Raw genomic sequence first — 18,575 nt, forward strand, 5'->3', positions numbered from 1 at the left:
TCAGCCATCTTTAATCCGAATGACAAAAAACTAAAAACTGTCTACTTTTGCTTTTAGATAAAGGTGTAGCAAAAATATTTGACCAATAGCTCGTGTGTCTTTTTGCGTAGACGTACGAACAATTACTAATCAAATCTGAGCAGATTTTGTTAAATAACTTTACACATGTGGTTTGTAGTTGTACCAAATGAGACACCTAATTGTAGATGTTAATGATCTATTTGTGTACCAAATTTGAAAAAAAAAAAAAAAGAGTATGTTTTCTTATCAAATAAAGTACGTTTGATGTGAAGAAAATACAGGTAAAAAATTAATCAAAATTAGATATTTTATATCTCAGGTGTTTCATAATGGTTTGCATTGAAGTTTTGTACGTGAAGTAAGTCCTGTAGAACACATCCACTGAAAACATATGATAGTTTGGACTACCACAGTCCGAGCTACAGTAGGTAGAAAAACGTTAAACTATAACCTCTGTTAACACAGTGTGTCCTACACGTTGTTTTTGCCGCATAACCACTATCTGTCTTGATATGTGTGAATAAGTAATAAAGACAAAATATTCTATTTTTCCGTTAATTCTATTTATAAAACCCAACAGAAAAATTCATAAAAATCAAGAATCCTGCAAATTCCTCAAATTTTAAGTTAAATTTTACAGTGTGTAAGAAAGCAAGAACTTCTGATGTAAAGTAACATTCATGTAAAACAGTCGAATCCACAAATTTTATCCATCCTAAAAACGGTAATAATCACATACAAATATCGTAAACCAATCTCAAATTTAAAAAATAATTCTAAAGATTTAACTTGACTACAATATACTTGGTACACTTCATTCACATTGAAGAAAAGGCATGTTTTTGAATACTTAGTATGCTTTACCTTTTTTCTTTTCAGATATTCGCAAAAAACTTCTCACAGCTACTACACTGGCTCTCTCTAATTCTGAATTGCTGAAGGAAAAGACAGTTAGTCAACAGTACACATTGTCACCTCTTGGGTTACTTTTGTCATATCAACGTATATAGCATTATTTCATTATTATTATTATTTTATTTCTGGGATGAAATTTTCACTTTTTGCCCATCTCAGGCACGACGAGTTGATCATAGTTTGTGATGCAGTGACGTAGCTAGTTGACTGTATAGCTTAGTTTGTAGGTTACGAATTAGAAGTCCTTCCTCTCTTCTTAGCATCCATTCATCTTTCGCTGAGTTTATTATTCTGAAGTGTTCACTATTTGGTTTTTCACTACAGTCTTTGCTTATGTGGTTTTAAATTCCAGAGTTATTGAAAGGGTTGTTATGTTCATACTCCTTGATCCTGGTAGCTAAGGTTTGAGTCGTTGGCCCAATTGAGACTTGCATGCATCAAGGACACAAATATTTGTATTGTACCAACGATTTTTTTTGAAGGAGATATTTTGTCTTTAAACAGGAAAGAAGTGCACATCCATTTGTTCAGTTTGAAGATTAGTCTTGAGCTGACTTCGGGGAGGTTCACTGCAGAATACTTTAGATTTTACTTTTTAGATTTATGCCATGGAAACCAGTGAAAAACAACACTAAGGTGATAAGACGTTTAGGAACGTTGAAGTTACTAATTTTGTGGTTTTAAACATTACTGATATATTCAAAAGTACTTCTGTTGATGAGCACTAGAGGGAAGGCATTTTTAATCATGTATTTTTTTAATATTCAAAACTTCATCGTGAAAATAACCATAAGACCAGGTAAGTTTATATTATTTTTGGCAGTAAGAAGACACAAACCATAAAACTTCATAGCCATCGCCTGACATACTGGTCACTGGTTTATGCTCAGGCCTGGTTTTGTCTAAAGTTGAACGTATTCTGAATACATCTTTCTCAAATTTATGTCAATCAATTATTCAAGATAAAAATAATGATAAAAATATGCCATTTATTTCCAGTAATTGTGCCATCTAAATGTTTTGGTAATTTTAATTATAAGTAAAAACCAATATTAAAATCTAGTCTACTTTTTTAAAATGTACATGTAAAACAAACATAAATAACATTTTTATTGTTGTGTCCTTCACTATTATACAGCTATGGCCTTGTTTGTTTGTAATTAAGCATAAAGTTATACAATGGGCTATGTGTTCTCTGCCCATCACAGGTATCAAAACCCAGTTTTTAGTAGTGCATGTCCACAGACATACCACTGTGTTACTGGGGGGCATACAGCTATGGGGTACAAATATATGTATGGTTTTTATATTTCACTTGGTAAGTCAGATACAAAGAGATTTTATTCAAGAAAAATATATTTAGCATGTTTTTGTTTACACTGTTGTAGATATTTTCATAAATAACTTGCAATAAATATTTTTATCAAATAAACTTTGAAATAAATACAACATCAAAAAACTATTATGGACAATTAACTGACATGTCAAAATTAGAAAATTATATTATGATAGCCTTGGGTTAAATAAGATTTTAGCAACTAGAGTAAGTTTGTTTATAATGATGATCTAAATACAACATTAGTGATTACCTTCTTCCATTTAAGACATACACGCATACGTATACATATACAGGGCAGACCAAAATTATCTTTCCTGTTTTAAAACTGGAATATTAAATAACCAAATAAATATAATTATTCAGTGTTCAATATCTTGCAGCTAAGCTCAAATAGCTTTTATTAACACATTTTTCAGTCCAGTTAGTAGTATTATACCATAAAATGGTACCAGAGCAAGGAAACACTCAATGTGATAAAATGGTCAGAGCGGGACAATTTTGTCACTCCACTAGACTTCTTTCTTTGAGGGTATATTAGGGACATCATGTATCACATACTTATATTAAACATCACAGAGCTAAAGATCAGAATAATAATGTCATTATCACTGTAACTGTGGACATGTTGCTGCAAACACACATAGAAATCAAATACTGATTATACGTGCTGAGAACCACTAATCGTGCATGCATGGAAGTCTATAAAAACATCAGAAACTTTGAGTTGAACTATAAGATATTGAAAACTGCATGGTTGTTTTCCTAGTTATTTAATAATTATAATTAAAAAAATGATAATTTTGGACCATCCTATGTGTTATGTGTATGTATATAATTATTTATTTATGTATAGATAGTTATGAGAGAATCTAAAATATTAAAAATTAGGAAATCTTATTGTGAATGTTTAAGCAATTTCAAAATATTTAACCATATATTGTATTATACTTCACTGTGTTGAAATACTTTTCAAAATAAAACAAGTAACAAGTATCTTTCTTGTTACACAACAAATATTAATTCATGTAGGAAGTGAAGACATTCCACCCCATGTCTTCCCAACACTCAATGAGACTGTAATAGGAACTTCTAGTATTACTTGTTGGTTCAGAAGTCTACCTGTGTCTTCCATCACTTTCTTCACTAAGCCTGTAAATATTAAGCCAGTAATCCAACAATCCTCTACAGTTTTAAATAATTTACCATTAGTTATATATCATTATAGAACTCCAGAAAAGTTCAAATTTGATGAACGAAGTTGACAACTATGTATTTATTCAACTGTCAATGCAATAAAATATCTTTCATCTTGAGTGTATATATATCATGCCCTCTGCTAATCCTTAGCAGTACTATATGCCAATATAAAAACTAATTTCTGTAATGTACATTTTATAATTCTTTATAAAAAAGGAGGACCAAAATCTCTCAGTTTTCTAAGATGTATAATGTGAAGTAGAAACCTTTGATTTTATGTAAGTCAAACAAAATTACTCAAATGTGATTTCAAAAAAAAAAGGTTTAGGTTGCATGGCAGTGTTTGCCTTTCTAAGGTGTATGATGCACAAAGAAATAACTTATATTATTAATTAAGTCTCTACTTTTATTTTCCTTAAGTTATTTACTTCACAGTTGTGCATGATATCCTTAAAGCTGGAAGAAGAAGAAATTAAAATGAAAAACCTCCAACTCACATTTTGTAGCTTCCAGTTCAACATCAGGCACTTCCCACAATAGTTCATCATGTAGTTGTACCAACAATCTGGAAATATAGCAGTAAGGCCCTACTTGTAAATAAAACTTAAATCAAATGGAAAAAAAAAACAACAGTTACGAGCTTATTTGTAATTTAAACCCAAAGTATCAAAGCATTACAAAACAAACTAGTGTTCTTATAAGTTCATTTTTTGGTTTTCCTGATCTTATTTTGTGTTTGAATCACAAAATAACAAAAAATTTAAATGAATTTACATAATAACATTAACAAGTATGAGTACCCTACTATAAAATAAAGTTCAGATTATCCTTACACAACCATTATGAGACTTCTATACAAATTTAATGAGTTCATTTTAATGCCTAGTACTGAACAAAAAAGCTTTAATTGACATTAAACAATGACATAATTTAAAATAATTGAAACTTAAATAAAACTCAAATCACTTATTTGGTGTGTACAAACAAAATAAATGATAGAATAACAAACAAAACTTCAATATGCTTACTGAATATGCTACTTTGACAATCCTAAAATAATTAAATGCAAGTTAATAACATGTTAAATGCAATTTAACATTTAGATAAAATGAAGTATGAACATATAAAGTTAGTTATTTTTAGAAATTCACATACAAATCTAATAGATCTGGTCTTGACAAACATACATCATTAAATACAAAAACAAATACGTTTCATCAAATGATTGTGGCCCTCTACCATTTAGGTCTCTCAACTGTTAAGCACAAAAGTGTGCAATGGGTTATTTGCCCTGTGCCCACCCCAAAGATCAAACCCTAAATTTTAACAGTAAAGTATTCATGCTAATTGCTGGGCTTCCAAGAGTTCTATTGTCTAGCTAAATCATCACCTATGACAAAGATCTACCCTTGCTCTTTACCAAGCCCTTACATTGGTAGTTCCTTAATATATAGTAACACATTTTCTCAAACCATCCTTATGGGAAGAACCAATCACAGTATCTTTTCTAAACTGTTCATTTTGAATAAAGTACTATACCTCTATTTATATATATATATATGGGGCTAATGTTGCCCTAAGAAAGATCCATAATATGTTACAAGAAAAGAAATTCAAGCAAGATACTAATCAACTTGAACTTGCATGAAGGGAAAAGCTACCATATGAAACCATCTGGTCATGCATGTATATTAAAGGACAAGATGACTATTTCAGTTTTATCACCAGTTATGTACACATATAAAAACAAACATCAAAACTGGTAGTTAATGTATCAAAATCTGTATTATTGATACTTGACAACAACAGAAGGGGAAGACAAAATCCATCAGCTGAAATCATCTGAGTTTGATGCAAACAACATGTGAAAGTGTACAACAGTTTGTAAAAAGTTCTCCAGGTGAACTGAAGTTGCAACAGCCAAAAACAGTAAGAAGGCAAACCTGTTAATCCTGAAAAAAAGCTTATTAGTGTGTAAAATATTCAGTCTCAGCCATCTTGTTAGGGAAGGAGCTAATAATGCAGAGGATAAAATCTCTGAGAATGGAACAAATAAAAGTTAGTAGTTTCACAGACTCAATCAACTTGACCAACCACTTATCCCTGAAGTATACATAATTTTTGTCATAATTCTGAATCTACTAATTGGCAACTTTTTAGCAAACATTACAAGTTTGTTTATACAAAAAATAAGATTTTTGTTTAAGCATTTTTCTGTGAATTTCCAATATCTTTATTATGTCAGCCTAAGCAAAAGATGATTTCATTGTTAAAAATAAAAACCCTTCTTTTTATCCCACAGTTTTCATATTTCATTTGCATCACTTCTAGAACCTCTTAAATGAATATCAAACGTTCTTTCTGGTAAAACTTTTTATTTTAGTTCTTATTTTCTCTACCTTAATATTTACTACAGTGAAATCATCAATGTACAGTAAAATGAAAAGGGGAAAAATATGAAATAAAATGTATAATAACATATCTTTCTCTGCACACTGACTGCAGCATTGATCAGAAAGATACAAATTACTTATCTTAACAGTGTTAAATTTTAAACTTTTCATACCTGTTCTCTTGTAATTTTATGGCTTTACTGCTACAACTTGTACACTGGAGTGGTAATTCACATTTAAAAGCAATAAATAAAACTGGATGCTCATTACCTGTTTCTTGTGATTATGTAATTTGTGGTTACACTTCATCTATGTCCAAAGGTAGTGTAATTTTAGACATTTTATTTCACCAAAGTTTCATCAATCTAAACTGAAATGTTTACAAATTTTTAATCTTAGTTTCTTTTGTTAAAACTATATATAGTTTGTACCCAAATAAGTATTCTTCTGTTAACTGCCTTGTTGAGTCTCAAATATGTCCAAAAAACAATTCATGTATAATTCAAATATAAATTTTAGAATACAAAAAAACATCAGTCACTGGAATAGAATGTCCAAAAGCTACAATCTTATCAAGCTATACACAGGTTTAAAAAAAAAGTTCTTTAACATTCAGAGCAGCAATATATAAGCACCATAAACCAAGCAATTTTTTTGAGCAATGGTTGATGCCAGAAAAACCAAACATTTGCTTTTAATATTTGTGTAGAGCAAAAGATGCTCCTCTGTTGTTTGTAAAAGGTTCATCCCCCATGTCAAGTTAATTATTAAATAGTATTGAAAGTCAGAGAGAGGGGGAGTTTCCTCTGGTGGGTTTGACAAATTTATTAATATCTCAGCAAATCAAAAAGATAGGATGCTCAAATTTTAAGTTCTTGCTTGTTTTTCTAGCTAGAAAAAACTGGAGTATGTTTTTGATTTTATAAAATGCTGACAAGGAGAAATCAGAGCTCAGTTACACCATGTGACACAGAAAAATCAGGATTGAGAACATTTTACATATTTCCTTCAGAAATAAAATAACATACAAATTTGAATAATAACCTACATTTTCATACAAAACTCATTGGCATACACTGATAATAAAGTTGTTTAATTAAATTTTGAATGTAATACTGTAAAAGATATGGATATGGTAAAAGAGCTAAACCTGGATGCAGATAGTTAAAAAAACTTTGTAAGAGCAATGTTCACTTCACATTATGAAGTTCCTACAGATGAAAGGACAAACATGTTTGGTTATTGGATTCAAACTTGTGATTGAAAGTCGAGTGTCCTAACTGCTAAGCCATGCAAAGCTGATAGCTTACAGAGCCAAATTTGACAGTTAAACTCTCCCAAGGTAGAGGCAATAAAAATCACACATTAAAAGAGTCAATTCAAACAAAACACTAAGCTCCTTGAGCTTTTCCTGCTGAAAATGAAAGATAATTAGGGAAACCTTCCAGCAGAAACCGTTAATTTATCTCGCAGATAAAAAAGAAAACTTTACTGATCTACTAATAGTCTGAAGATAAGCCAAGAGTGAAGAAACATCCTTAACACATTGTGACAGAACAATTACATTATGGGAATATCAAGAAGTGTTTACAGTTGGGCAGAGGAAATAGCAGGAACACTGCCTATCTCAAACAAAAGAAAACTACAGTTTAAGTGGCCAAAAAGGAGCCACCAATACAATGTGGCATGACAAAAAGACATATCTGTTGCAACACATATAACAGGATTTCAATTAAAAAAGAAGGATACACATAGAAATCTGACCATCCTTTTAGCAAAGACATCCATCTGAGACCTGCATAATCTAAAACAGGTGGCTATCATAGATGTAACTTATGTTTCCACACCATGCTAAAAAAAACATTAGCTGCAGAATAACTAAATTGCAACATAATTAAAAGATGGTACACAGATGGATTATGGGACCTTTCCATCCATAACACAGTATGAAACCATTATTTATATCTTTTGCAACTATTAAGTACCAAAATTAAAGATAATAACCAATTTTCTGTGATAAAAACTAAAACCCTGCTTAGATTGGAACAATACCTTGGATATCAACACTCTTGTGAACACATGCAAGACAAACTGTGTGTAAGACCAAATGAAATGGTTCAAAAGTAAAATATCTAGCTCAGGAAGACAAAACTAGAAAGTGATGAAACTTTAAATGTATTGGAATATGAAAGTAAGCATCAGTTATGAAAATCTGATATCACACATTTCTTCTTTATATAAGACCCAACAAGGAAAAATTTGGTTTTGAAATAAGAAATAGTTAAAAATACAGTTAACCTGAATAGATCCAATCCTTAGCTTCTTGAAAATGACAAAACAGGCTGGAGAGAATTCTATATTTCAATCCAAAACTTCTACTATGGTATCTTTATGAATAAGAAAACAAATCCCCTCTTCAAGAAAAGAAAAATGAAATAAGTAAAAAGGAAGAGAAAAAAATCTGATGAAAAATGTGGAGCAACCTCCAACATTAGACAAATACTATAGCCTCAAATATCCAGAGTTCATGGTTCGTTTACATTTAACTTCTCCCCACTGAGACATCAATTCAACAGATTTTCCTCTCACAAGATATGTATAGGAAGAAGTCACAATTTCACAATCATAATCAATAAAAAAGTGAAAATGTAGGGTCCATCAGGAAACAGAATACTGTTTCAACAACATCAAACATATAAGAAGGAAAATTGAAACAATAAATTTAACCTAGTGCTAAAAAACCAACATTGAGAAGCTAAAAAGGAGATAACTGACAATTATAATAGCCAAACAAGTAACAAAAAACCTAGACTGGCTTAAAAGAAAGTAACAACAGAAGTAAACTGATGGGAAGCAGAAACATACATTTTTTAACTCCAAAGCAGAAAATATCTGATATACAATCTAGAATCAAAGTACAGGGCTGTTGCCTATAAAAAAGTATCTGCTGAATTTAAGCCAAGAAGGGGATTGGAAAAATGAGTGATATTCCAAATAGAACTAAGAAAACCACTAGAAGCAGCCAAACACCTAAAAAAAATCTCCAATTCTGGTGAAAATCCTGAAGAAAGATAATAAAAATAAGATATACTGTAAAGTGTTGGCCTAAACATCCCTAGAAGGTAGGAATAGATCCTGCACCCAATACCCACACATTCAAAACCTTTATTCTGACCTCTTAACAGCAAAGTAAAGGGAAGAATATGATAATATCTCATAAGAAACAATCAAAGTAAAGAGCAGATAGAGAAAGTACCACATAATATATAATAACTGGTCTATGAATAGGATAACAAGCATGCATACACTTGTGAAGTTGAGCAGTTATTTTAAATACAGGAAATTTTTTAATTTCTAGCAGTGAAATTAGCCCACATTACACAACCATTTTATAACCCTCAGGCTTGGGTTATACTTTTAAAACCAAATGTTGTTATTTACAGTGCTTCTCCCGACATGCATACATTTTATACATGTGATCCAAATACATTGGGTCCTTAGGAGATCCCTAATTTATTCATAATATAATATATATTAACAAAAGCAATTTATACACAGATTTAAAAACTTTGCTCATAAGTAAGTAAGATGCTACCAGTATAAAATTATCTATTTTATCTACATAGAGTTACCCACATTAAAGGCTATGCAAAATACCATTGTAATAAGATCATTTGATTCATAAAGATCACTTTGTAAGTCTATCAGAAGTAGTATCAGCATAAAATTATCTGTTATATGTATATTACCTGGCATGTAAGTTTGTGTGAGCTGCTATTTCATTCTCAACTTCAACCATAGCTGATTTACATATGTCTGCTGCTGATCCTAAAGTACAATTAAATAACAACAGCACATTACAAATTTGTTATAAAATTAACTGTAGTCCTTTACTGCTAAAATGAAAATTAAATAAATGTTTGCCTCTGTTTCACAAGTTCAATCTCTAACTAGAAGTAAAACTGTGGTTCTTAGTAACTTTATTTAATTATCAAAAACAGAAACTTTACTTATTTAAGTGAATAAGCCTTCTACACCGTGCACACTACAGGGGCTGAATCCATTTTGCATTATAAGCCATCAAACTCACTTCTGAGTCACTGAGGAACTGAAAGTAATAATACAAAGTGTAACTACCTATTTACTTAGATATTTATGCCAAGGTATTTCCAATTATAAAACATTGTGTCAACAATACTAAAATATGCTTAAGCAACTATAATTATTAATCATTTGAACTTCTTGATAATTTAATTTACACAAAGACATTACTTACAAAGTTGAAATCCTGAAAGCATCTACCATCTCTTAAAAATAAATGCTTCAATCAAAACAGTGCCTCTATGCATGTATATTTCTTATTGGTCAATTCATACACATTTCCTTGCAAACAGAAAACCAAGTTTCCTCATGATCAAAATATTTAAACAATTCAAAATATTTACTTACCATTTTTCTTAAGCTCTTGGAAAGTCTTCAACATATCTCAGTAAAGTGAAAAATCACTGATAGTTCTTATATTAACAAAGAACTATCAAACATTAGAAAAACATATTATATGCAATATCCAAAGAACATTAATAAAACGATAAAGGGAATGAAAACAAAAACTTACTTGCAGTCTTTAGTATTTCATTTTAAACTAGTAGCTTACATAAATCTACAATCCAATATTTACAGATACCTTGAATAAGAAAATTAACAGCCTGTCTCTCTGCCTGCATTCGTAACATATGATTCATAGAATTTAAGTAGGGAAGCACCCTTCTCCTTTTCAGAATACTGCAAACATACCCTGAAACAAAAGTCACACTATTTACTGGTGCTAATGATAATCTTAACCAAAAATGGCTTCTTATAACTTTTTTATTTATTTAAATGAAAACATCTTGTAACATTAAAACTAGTCTCATTACAAATGTATGTTTGCCTAATACATTATTCATTAACTTTTCAACTCTCCTGATGTTGGATATTATAAATTTTTCAAACTTTCAAAATGCTCTGTTTCAGTTTATTATTTACAATTGTGATTAATGCATATTTTTGTTTATCAAGTAATTAATACAAGATATATTTCAATTTTATTTAAGTCTTCCACTGATCTTTTATTCACTCAAAGTAAAAAATAGTGCTTAATGAAATTAAAAAAAATTTAATGGAAGGATTATGGGGAAAATCTCATTACTGTAAAAGTGATTAACTTAATTACTACAGACTAGTATGAAGGACATATAGTTTAATCAAAGTATCAAGAGTTACAGAGTAATGATAAGAATTCTATTTATTTATCTTTCAATAAATTACTAGAGTTCTCAGGCTAAATTCTATCTCCCTACATTATACTGTGTACTATGAGTACTGAATTTAGATTATGCTGAAAAAAAATATATAAATAAACAAAGCCAAAAGCATTTATGATTAACCAGCTCACTATGCACTCTTAATTTAAATCTTAATTCTATTATCTAATACATAAAAACAGAATTAGGGTTTGGTCAAAGATAAAATATAATTTAACACAGACAAACAAAGCATTCATAACTTACCTGTCTTCTTGCACTCGGTAATGCACTTTTTAGTAAATTGTTTTATACCAGGAAATCTGTCTGCAAAAAAAGAAAATATTTTTTTCAAAATATTCTCTAAAATACATTATGGAAAAGTTGGTGTTTCCAAAACATTCATTTACTCTTTAATTTCAAATCTAAGCTCCTTGACATATTATGTGCCTACAAACTAACAGTCATCTTAATATATTTCTAACTACTTTTATTTATCTAAGTCCTATAAATAACTTTTACTTATGTTTATCATAAATGTACATCAAGAGTTAAGATAAGTAAGATCTGGATATAACTGCTAAAAGTTCTTTCCAAGATTATAAAATTAAAATGATCTTATTAAAAAATATTAAGTAACTGATAAATTTACTACATCAGGTTATAATTTTACAAAACATTAAATTTCTAATGATCCAATTGTCAAACACACTTAATATTACAATACCATTAAGTTCACCTATATATTTATTCAGTTATAAACTTAATTTTTTTGAAATATTTTTAAAGAAATGTACATATTACTGTTTTTAAACATAAACATTAGAATACTTCTTTCATAAAGTACAGCCTACATATTAATAAAATTAAAGTACTTCTGTAATTCTACTGCTTTAATGAAAATTTCGTTTTCTCTTTTTGGTATTGTTATTGTGTCTTCAAGTATTACATAGATTATGTATAAATACTCTTTCATGGTAAATAAAATTATTACAACTACAAGCAATACAGCCTATTAATACTTTTACATTTACCAATGTATATACTACTATTTATAGTTACTCACTTTGTTAAATGATATTCAGTCAAACTGGCTTATGTTTAAGCCCCATATTTAACTATTATAGATGAACAATTAAAATTCTTGTTTGGGTAAATTTAACTCTAAACAAACAAATCACTTACTTAAAAAGTTCTCAATTACAGTTTCTGCTTCATTTTCTGGTATTGAAAGGTAACTTGCCAGTCTTACTTTACCTAAATAATAATGGAATAAATAATAAAAAATGCCTGCCATGAACAACCAAATGAAACAGATATAAATACATGAAAATTCTATGGTGTGTGTGTGTATATATATATATACACTCTGGTGTTTAATAATCTAAGTCTAAAATATTTGTGTGTATATATCTGTATGCATAATACCTAAATTGCTATCATGCAGTGTGTAGGCCATGTTTTTTTTAATTATGATAAACATGTGATCCTATATTTTAATTAAAGATTCTTTTAATTAGCTAATGTACTTGAAACACTATTCAGTTGTTAAATATAAACCAAAGTGTGCCAAAACTTCATCTTCAAAAAAATTTGTTATCCTTTAGATTACACATTTCAGGATTCTATGTACTGCTTCATCAGTTTTGGTTCTGAGGTTTAAAGGCAAATATTCGAGGCTCCAACAAAATCTTACTATTAAACAAAATGTTCAAAGATTAGGATAACGTTATATTGAAAAATCACTAAAAAATACTGAATCATATTAACACAAAAAAAATTAAGAGTAATGTAATGTAACAGCTGAAAATGTTTAGAATTTAAGTTTTATTTTGAGAAAAACAAGAGTAATTTACAACTGACTTATCACTCTTTCTTTTTTTCATATATTTAATTCTATTTGATGAAGTATTTTTAACTGAACCTACCAACTCCATACATCACAGAATACACTATTCTCTTGGTTTTCTCTCTTTCTACAGAAGTGATATACTCTAAAGGTTTCTTCAACCTTAAAAACAGTTGATGAATAGTGAATACAAACTAATGACATCTAGAAAAATTAGGAATCCAAACTAACAGTTAATTTAACTCTATCAATTCATCATTATATTCTACAACTTTAAGATAATATGCTAATTAAAATGTAAGTGCTTACAGTTCTACATAAATTACACACATTTCTTAAGTTTATTAACACTCCTACGAAAAGACGTTTCTAGTCCTGATTTCTCCAAGCCCGTTCCCCTGGCTGTGGTTTCGCTAGATAGTAGATAGGGACAGTGGGAATCTCGTTAATCCATTCATTAATGGACTTAAATGGCAATTTCATTTAAATACCAAATTATTAGCCTAATATTAATAACCTTTCAAGTTGCTCTGGGGCCTATTAGGCCCCACTTTTCGTAGGAGTGTTAACCATTCAAACTAGAACAACTGCTTTTATATCTATTCACATCAAGACCTACATTGAAAATATTACTACTTTAAATGGTAAAAATTTACAGAAAAATCCATTACATACTGCATAACTCTGTCTAAAACAGAGATATTTCACATAATTATTTTAAAAATAATTTTAAAGGCATAGATATAATATATATAGCCATTTGCCTCTTTCTTTATATAGTACCTAAAGACCAGATACACTTAAAGCCATTAGCTCAGGATTAACTGACTTTACCATATTCTAGAAATAGATTGATTTAGAGGTCAATGTTTTAAACATATTGATGACTACTATAAAATTACACATGTTCACACATGAGACCAGTGCAGTACTCCTCTTAGTTTGATATATGAGCTGACCTGGAGATAAGTTGCTTTGGGAGTCTGTCTTACATACATATAACCAGTCATAACAATCAAGAATTAATGTATATTATTTGAACTTGACTTGTAAATTATCTTTAATCTCATATAGGAACACAGAAACTTTCCTAAATACACACCAGATATCAGTGATTACAAACCTAGATCTACGTTATATATAATAATAAAAGGACACATCTGTTTGTTTGTGTGTCTTTGACCACCATAGCTCCAAGAGGAATGCACCTAAAAACTAGGTTTTGTAACTATACTAAGTAGATCCTGCAGCTGTACACCTGAATATTATTACTTATATATGTATATGTATCCATGCATCTTTTTTGTGAGGTACACTAGTGATAAACCCTACAGGAAAGAATATGCAACTGTCATAACACCAATAAAAAAGAACCTTGAGACCTGAAATTTTGCACCTATACTATGTAGACCCCAAGTATTATTACTTATCCACATATGTGATTGCATGCACATCATTTTAATGAGGCAAGCTAGCAAGAAATCACACAGAAAAGAAGTAGTTCCTATATTACAAATAGAAATCACAGACAAACAAGCACATGTATGAATGTGTATGTTTGACTGATATAACTTCAAGATGAAAAACCTAGAAACCAGAAATTTTGCACTCAGACTAAATGGACCTTAAGAGTTTGCATCTGGGTGTTATTAATTATCTAAATGCAAATGGCCATGCTCATTTTTTATGTGAAAAACCACACAGAAATGTGTACATGCATATGAGCATATATTTTAATGATGAAAGCTAGAAAAATGCCACATAGAATAGAACTGAGTTCTTATATTACAAATAGAAACAAATCACAGACAAACACACACTTGCATGTCTGTGTATGTGTGACACCATTGTTCCAAGAGGAAAGAACCTAGAAACCTGAAATTTTGAACTAATACTAAGTGGACCCTGAAGTAGTGCACCTGGGTGTTACTTACCTTATCCATATATGTGCACATGCACATCTTTTTACTGAGAAAACGTAGTGAAAAAACTACATAGAAAAATTGTGGTTCCTTACATAAGAATTTCTAATATATAGAAAAACCAGTGTGTTTTGATCACAATGCATTCCAAAAATGGCTTTTATATCATTTGTTTAGCAAAGATATATAGGTTATACTTTTATGCTAAAATGGGCTCAAAATATTTTACACACACTAACATGAGACAGTAAAATATTAAGCTTCTATCATAATTTGGCTCTTGTTATAATGTTACACTTTGTAATTATGATATAACTATGCTTTTCTTTAATCAACTCAATTGCTGATAAATGTAATACAATAAAAAAACAGAGAAAGTCTTACCAAAGAGAAGTTAGCTGAATAAAAATGTCTGGATAATTAGGACCTCTGAAAGCATTAATAAGTTTTTTATCTTGACAAAAATGTGCTAATAAACGAAGTTCAATTTGTTGAAAGTCTGTGAAAGAAAAATAAAACTTATAGAACATTCATCTTATTTCAATTTGTTGTTTGACACTGGAAAAACAAAACTTTGATATAACTTTAGCTCAATTTGCTAATAACCCATAAAGAGCACAAAATATATATAAAACTTAGATATCATTAAGTGGAATTCAAATTATTGAACGTTTCTGATGATTTATTAAGAATGATAAGTTAAAAGGAATTACTGACACTTAAGTTTTGTTTGAATAAACATTTGAAATAAGGAAAATATTTTAATGTAAACATAGTTAATCTTGTAAAAAAAGTAACAAATGAAACATATCAGGTGTTTCTGTTTTTTCTCCTTTTAGTTTAAAATAAAAATTTTCAATTTTTTCCATGATGATGAACATTTGGCACATTTGTAAAATTTAATATATAGAAAGACCCATTATAAAATGTAGCTAAGTAATTTTTTAGTCTTAGAAGGTCATTTCTTTTCAATGTTGTTGAACACTTGCACAGAAAAGTTTACTGGAGAATTACATGTTTTACTATAACATGTGTTCTCTCGTGACAGCAACTATATGTAGAGGTTTAGAAGTTAACACTTTCCAACGCTAAAAATGTACTTCTGATAAGTACTTAACTCCTCTCATCCAAAACACTCTCAACCTTGGTTTCTTCCTAAGCATTGCTAAAAAATATTTAGCTAATAGTTCATCAGTCTACTATACCCCTTTATTTTTGCACCATTTCAGAAAATGTGTATGCCATGTGACTACCCTGCACCAATCATACGAACAACATTTTGACCTTCTTCAGTCATTGTCAGGTTCACAAAAAAAAAAAAGAAAGAGGTAACTGACCAATAGCTGACCACATGTTTGAAGGAGGTTGTATAACTGAATGTAGAAATGTAGAGGGCGTGCTTAGATGTTTGAACCCTAGGTATAAAGGTGTTCCTTTGTATTGGTCTATTTTGGGCTTGAGTTGTTGTATAAGTAAGGCTTCTTTAATTTTGCATTTGTTTATGTTTGTTTCTTTATTTAGTATCTGGGTGTTTTCTATGGTTATGTTGCATTTATTTGATTTGCAGTGTTCAAAAACGTGTGAAGATGACTTTTTGTGTTCTTTGAATCTGGTTTCCATTTTTCTACTTGTTTCTCCAATATAGAAGCCGTGGCAGTTATCACATTGTATTTTACAAATAATGTTGGTGTGGTGTTTGTCAGTGTAGTTTTTACATAGTATAGACCTTAGTTTTGTGCCTGGTTTTTGAATAAATTTGGTATTAACTAGAATGTCATATTTTGTTACTAGTTTTTGCCAAATGTTGGTTATTTTTCTGCTGATATCAAGAATATGTGGTATGCAGCAGTATATGGTTTCATGATTTTTTTTATTTGTGGAATATATTTACTCGTGTTAGTTGATTTTGCTTTTTGTATATGCATGTGCATATAATGTTTTCTAAGGTTTGTGGAGGAAACTTATTGATGTTGATGAAGTATTGTTTTATTTTGTCCAATTCATCGTTAATTTTATCTGGTGAGCATAGTTTTATGGCTGTGTTTATTTGGTTTCTTAGTATGTTGAGTTTTTGTTTTGTTTCATGTGCTGAGTCCCAAGTAATATATAGTCCAGTATGGGTGATTTTTTGGTGGATTTTTGTTTTAAATTGTGTATCGGTTTTTGTAATTTTGAGGTTAAGAAATGATATTTGATTGCTTTCAAAGCTTTGAACCCAAACAAGCCATTTTTACATATATATTTTTCTCTACAAGTTGGTTTTCTCGTCATCACTAATTAAAGTGAGGATTGTGATAGTATCAATAGTGAAAGGTGGTCACATGATATACAGTTCTGAAATGGCATGAAAATAAAGGAATATAATAGACTGGTGCACTGTTAACAAACGATTTTGCAGCAATGCCTAAAGGTCCAGATAGCTTTGGGAGAGGGGGAGGTAGTACTGTTTCAGAAATACCTGAAGATTATTCCCTCCCCACTTCCACTTACAGAATGGCCATGTGAAATGAGAAATAAGTGCACTTTTAAAAAGATTATTCTATTGTTATATTTATATAAAGATTACCTCTCTAAGTCTTAACTAGAATTTCTAGCAAACATTTTTAATTTTATAAGTGCATCTTATGTCTTTTAAAAGTAAGTGAGCTGTTTTTGCTTTACTTTAAAATTTGTGTCCACTCTCTTCCTTCAACTTGATCATGAAGGACTAAAAACATTTTCTGCCATATTTACAGTGACTGCTGTTACTAATATCTCTACTATTATCAGTAGAAAATTAGTGTCCCTGAGTCAGGACAACAGTAAATTGGGGTTTGTTAGGGCTGAAGCTACCCCAAAATGAGCCTCAGCTTCACATGAAACCTACACAACCAACAAAAAATGCTTACTGTTAAAGATGATTCACTCCCTGAAAACTACAGTAAGTGTCCCCACAAGATGTAAAATGTGGCCCCCTCAATTTTTCATCTAACCCTCCTCACATCTCTCACTTGAAAGAGATTGATGACACCTCTATCTCTGAGAGTACCACAATTATCTCCTCTTCATTAAAAACTCAGTCCAACATACCAGCAGCAAGAAGTGACCATCCTTCTTGACTTATAAATGGATCTCTGATTCTAAGAACTTTCTGATCTGGTCCTGAAAACAGCAAGTTCTAAAAATAAGATAAATATTTTATAATATTACACATAACTGTTTAATATAGTATACTTAGATGTATTTTACAATGTCAGATTTTAGTAAAATAAGCAAAACTAACTTAGTGTCATCTGATTACAAAAATGAGTGAATTAAAACAATGATTTATTTGAGAAAAATAACAAGAATATTAATTATAAAAACCATAAAAATACTCTATAGATTTGTAGTAAATAGTTTTTAAAAAGAAAAAAATCTCACACTAAAACTATAAACTCTTTTGGCTGATACACAATATCTCAATCAATTATTATTCTTTGTTTGTACATACTTTTAACTGTTCCACTTTCATTTTCTGATTTACTTAGGCACACTGGGAACTTTGGAATGGATTGTAAGTTCTTTCAAAAGAAATAAATAAATTATAGCAGTAAGTGTTTATGATTTAAAATATGGTTGCAGGCCAGTAATACTGAAAACTATCTAAAAATAAATATTGATTTATCATGAAAAACG

General features: G+C 30.0%; 1 protein-coding gene across 9 annotated transcripts in view; it reads right to left on the reverse strand.

The window, feature by feature from the left end:
• Positions 1 to 633: 633 nt before the first annotated feature.
• Positions 634 to 18,575, reverse strand: part of LOC143253370 (uncharacterized) — a 58,937-nt gene continuing 40,995 nt past the window's right edge. For 6 of the 9 annotated variants that reach the window (XM_076507177.1, XM_076507156.1, XM_076507196.1 and 3 more), the window contains 10 exons: positions 18,391 to 18,460; positions 17,988 to 18,059; positions 15,303 to 15,417; positions 13,076 to 13,158; positions 12,333 to 12,404; positions 11,415 to 11,474; positions 10,550 to 10,660; positions 9,615 to 9,693; positions 3,970 to 4,037; positions 634 to 3,424 (listed from right to left, as the gene is read on the reverse strand). In XM_076507177.1, the coding sequence (XP_076363292.1) occupies positions 3,297 to 3,424; positions 3,970 to 4,037; positions 9,615 to 9,693; positions 10,550 to 10,660; positions 11,415 to 11,474; positions 12,333 to 12,404; positions 13,076 to 13,158; positions 15,303 to 15,417; positions 17,988 to 18,059; positions 18,391 to 18,460 (858 nt within the window). In that variant the 3' untranslated portion in view covers positions 634 to 3,296. Of the gene's footprint in view, positions 3,425 to 3,969; positions 4,038 to 9,614; positions 9,694 to 10,549; positions 10,661 to 11,413; positions 11,475 to 12,332; positions 12,405 to 13,075; positions 13,159 to 15,302; positions 15,418 to 17,987; positions 18,076 to 18,390; positions 18,461 to 18,575 lie in introns of those variants that run through there. The other 3 variants (XM_076507186.1, XM_076507140.1, XR_013029556.1) reach the window with 2 other exon arrangements.

This window comes from Tachypleus tridentatus, chromosome 1, assembly GCF_004210375.1.
Source record: "Tachypleus tridentatus isolate NWPU-2018 chromosome 1, ASM421037v1, whole genome shotgun sequence".
Taxonomy (NCBI): Eukaryota; Metazoa; Arthropoda; class Merostomata; order Xiphosura; family Limulidae; genus Tachypleus; species Tachypleus tridentatus.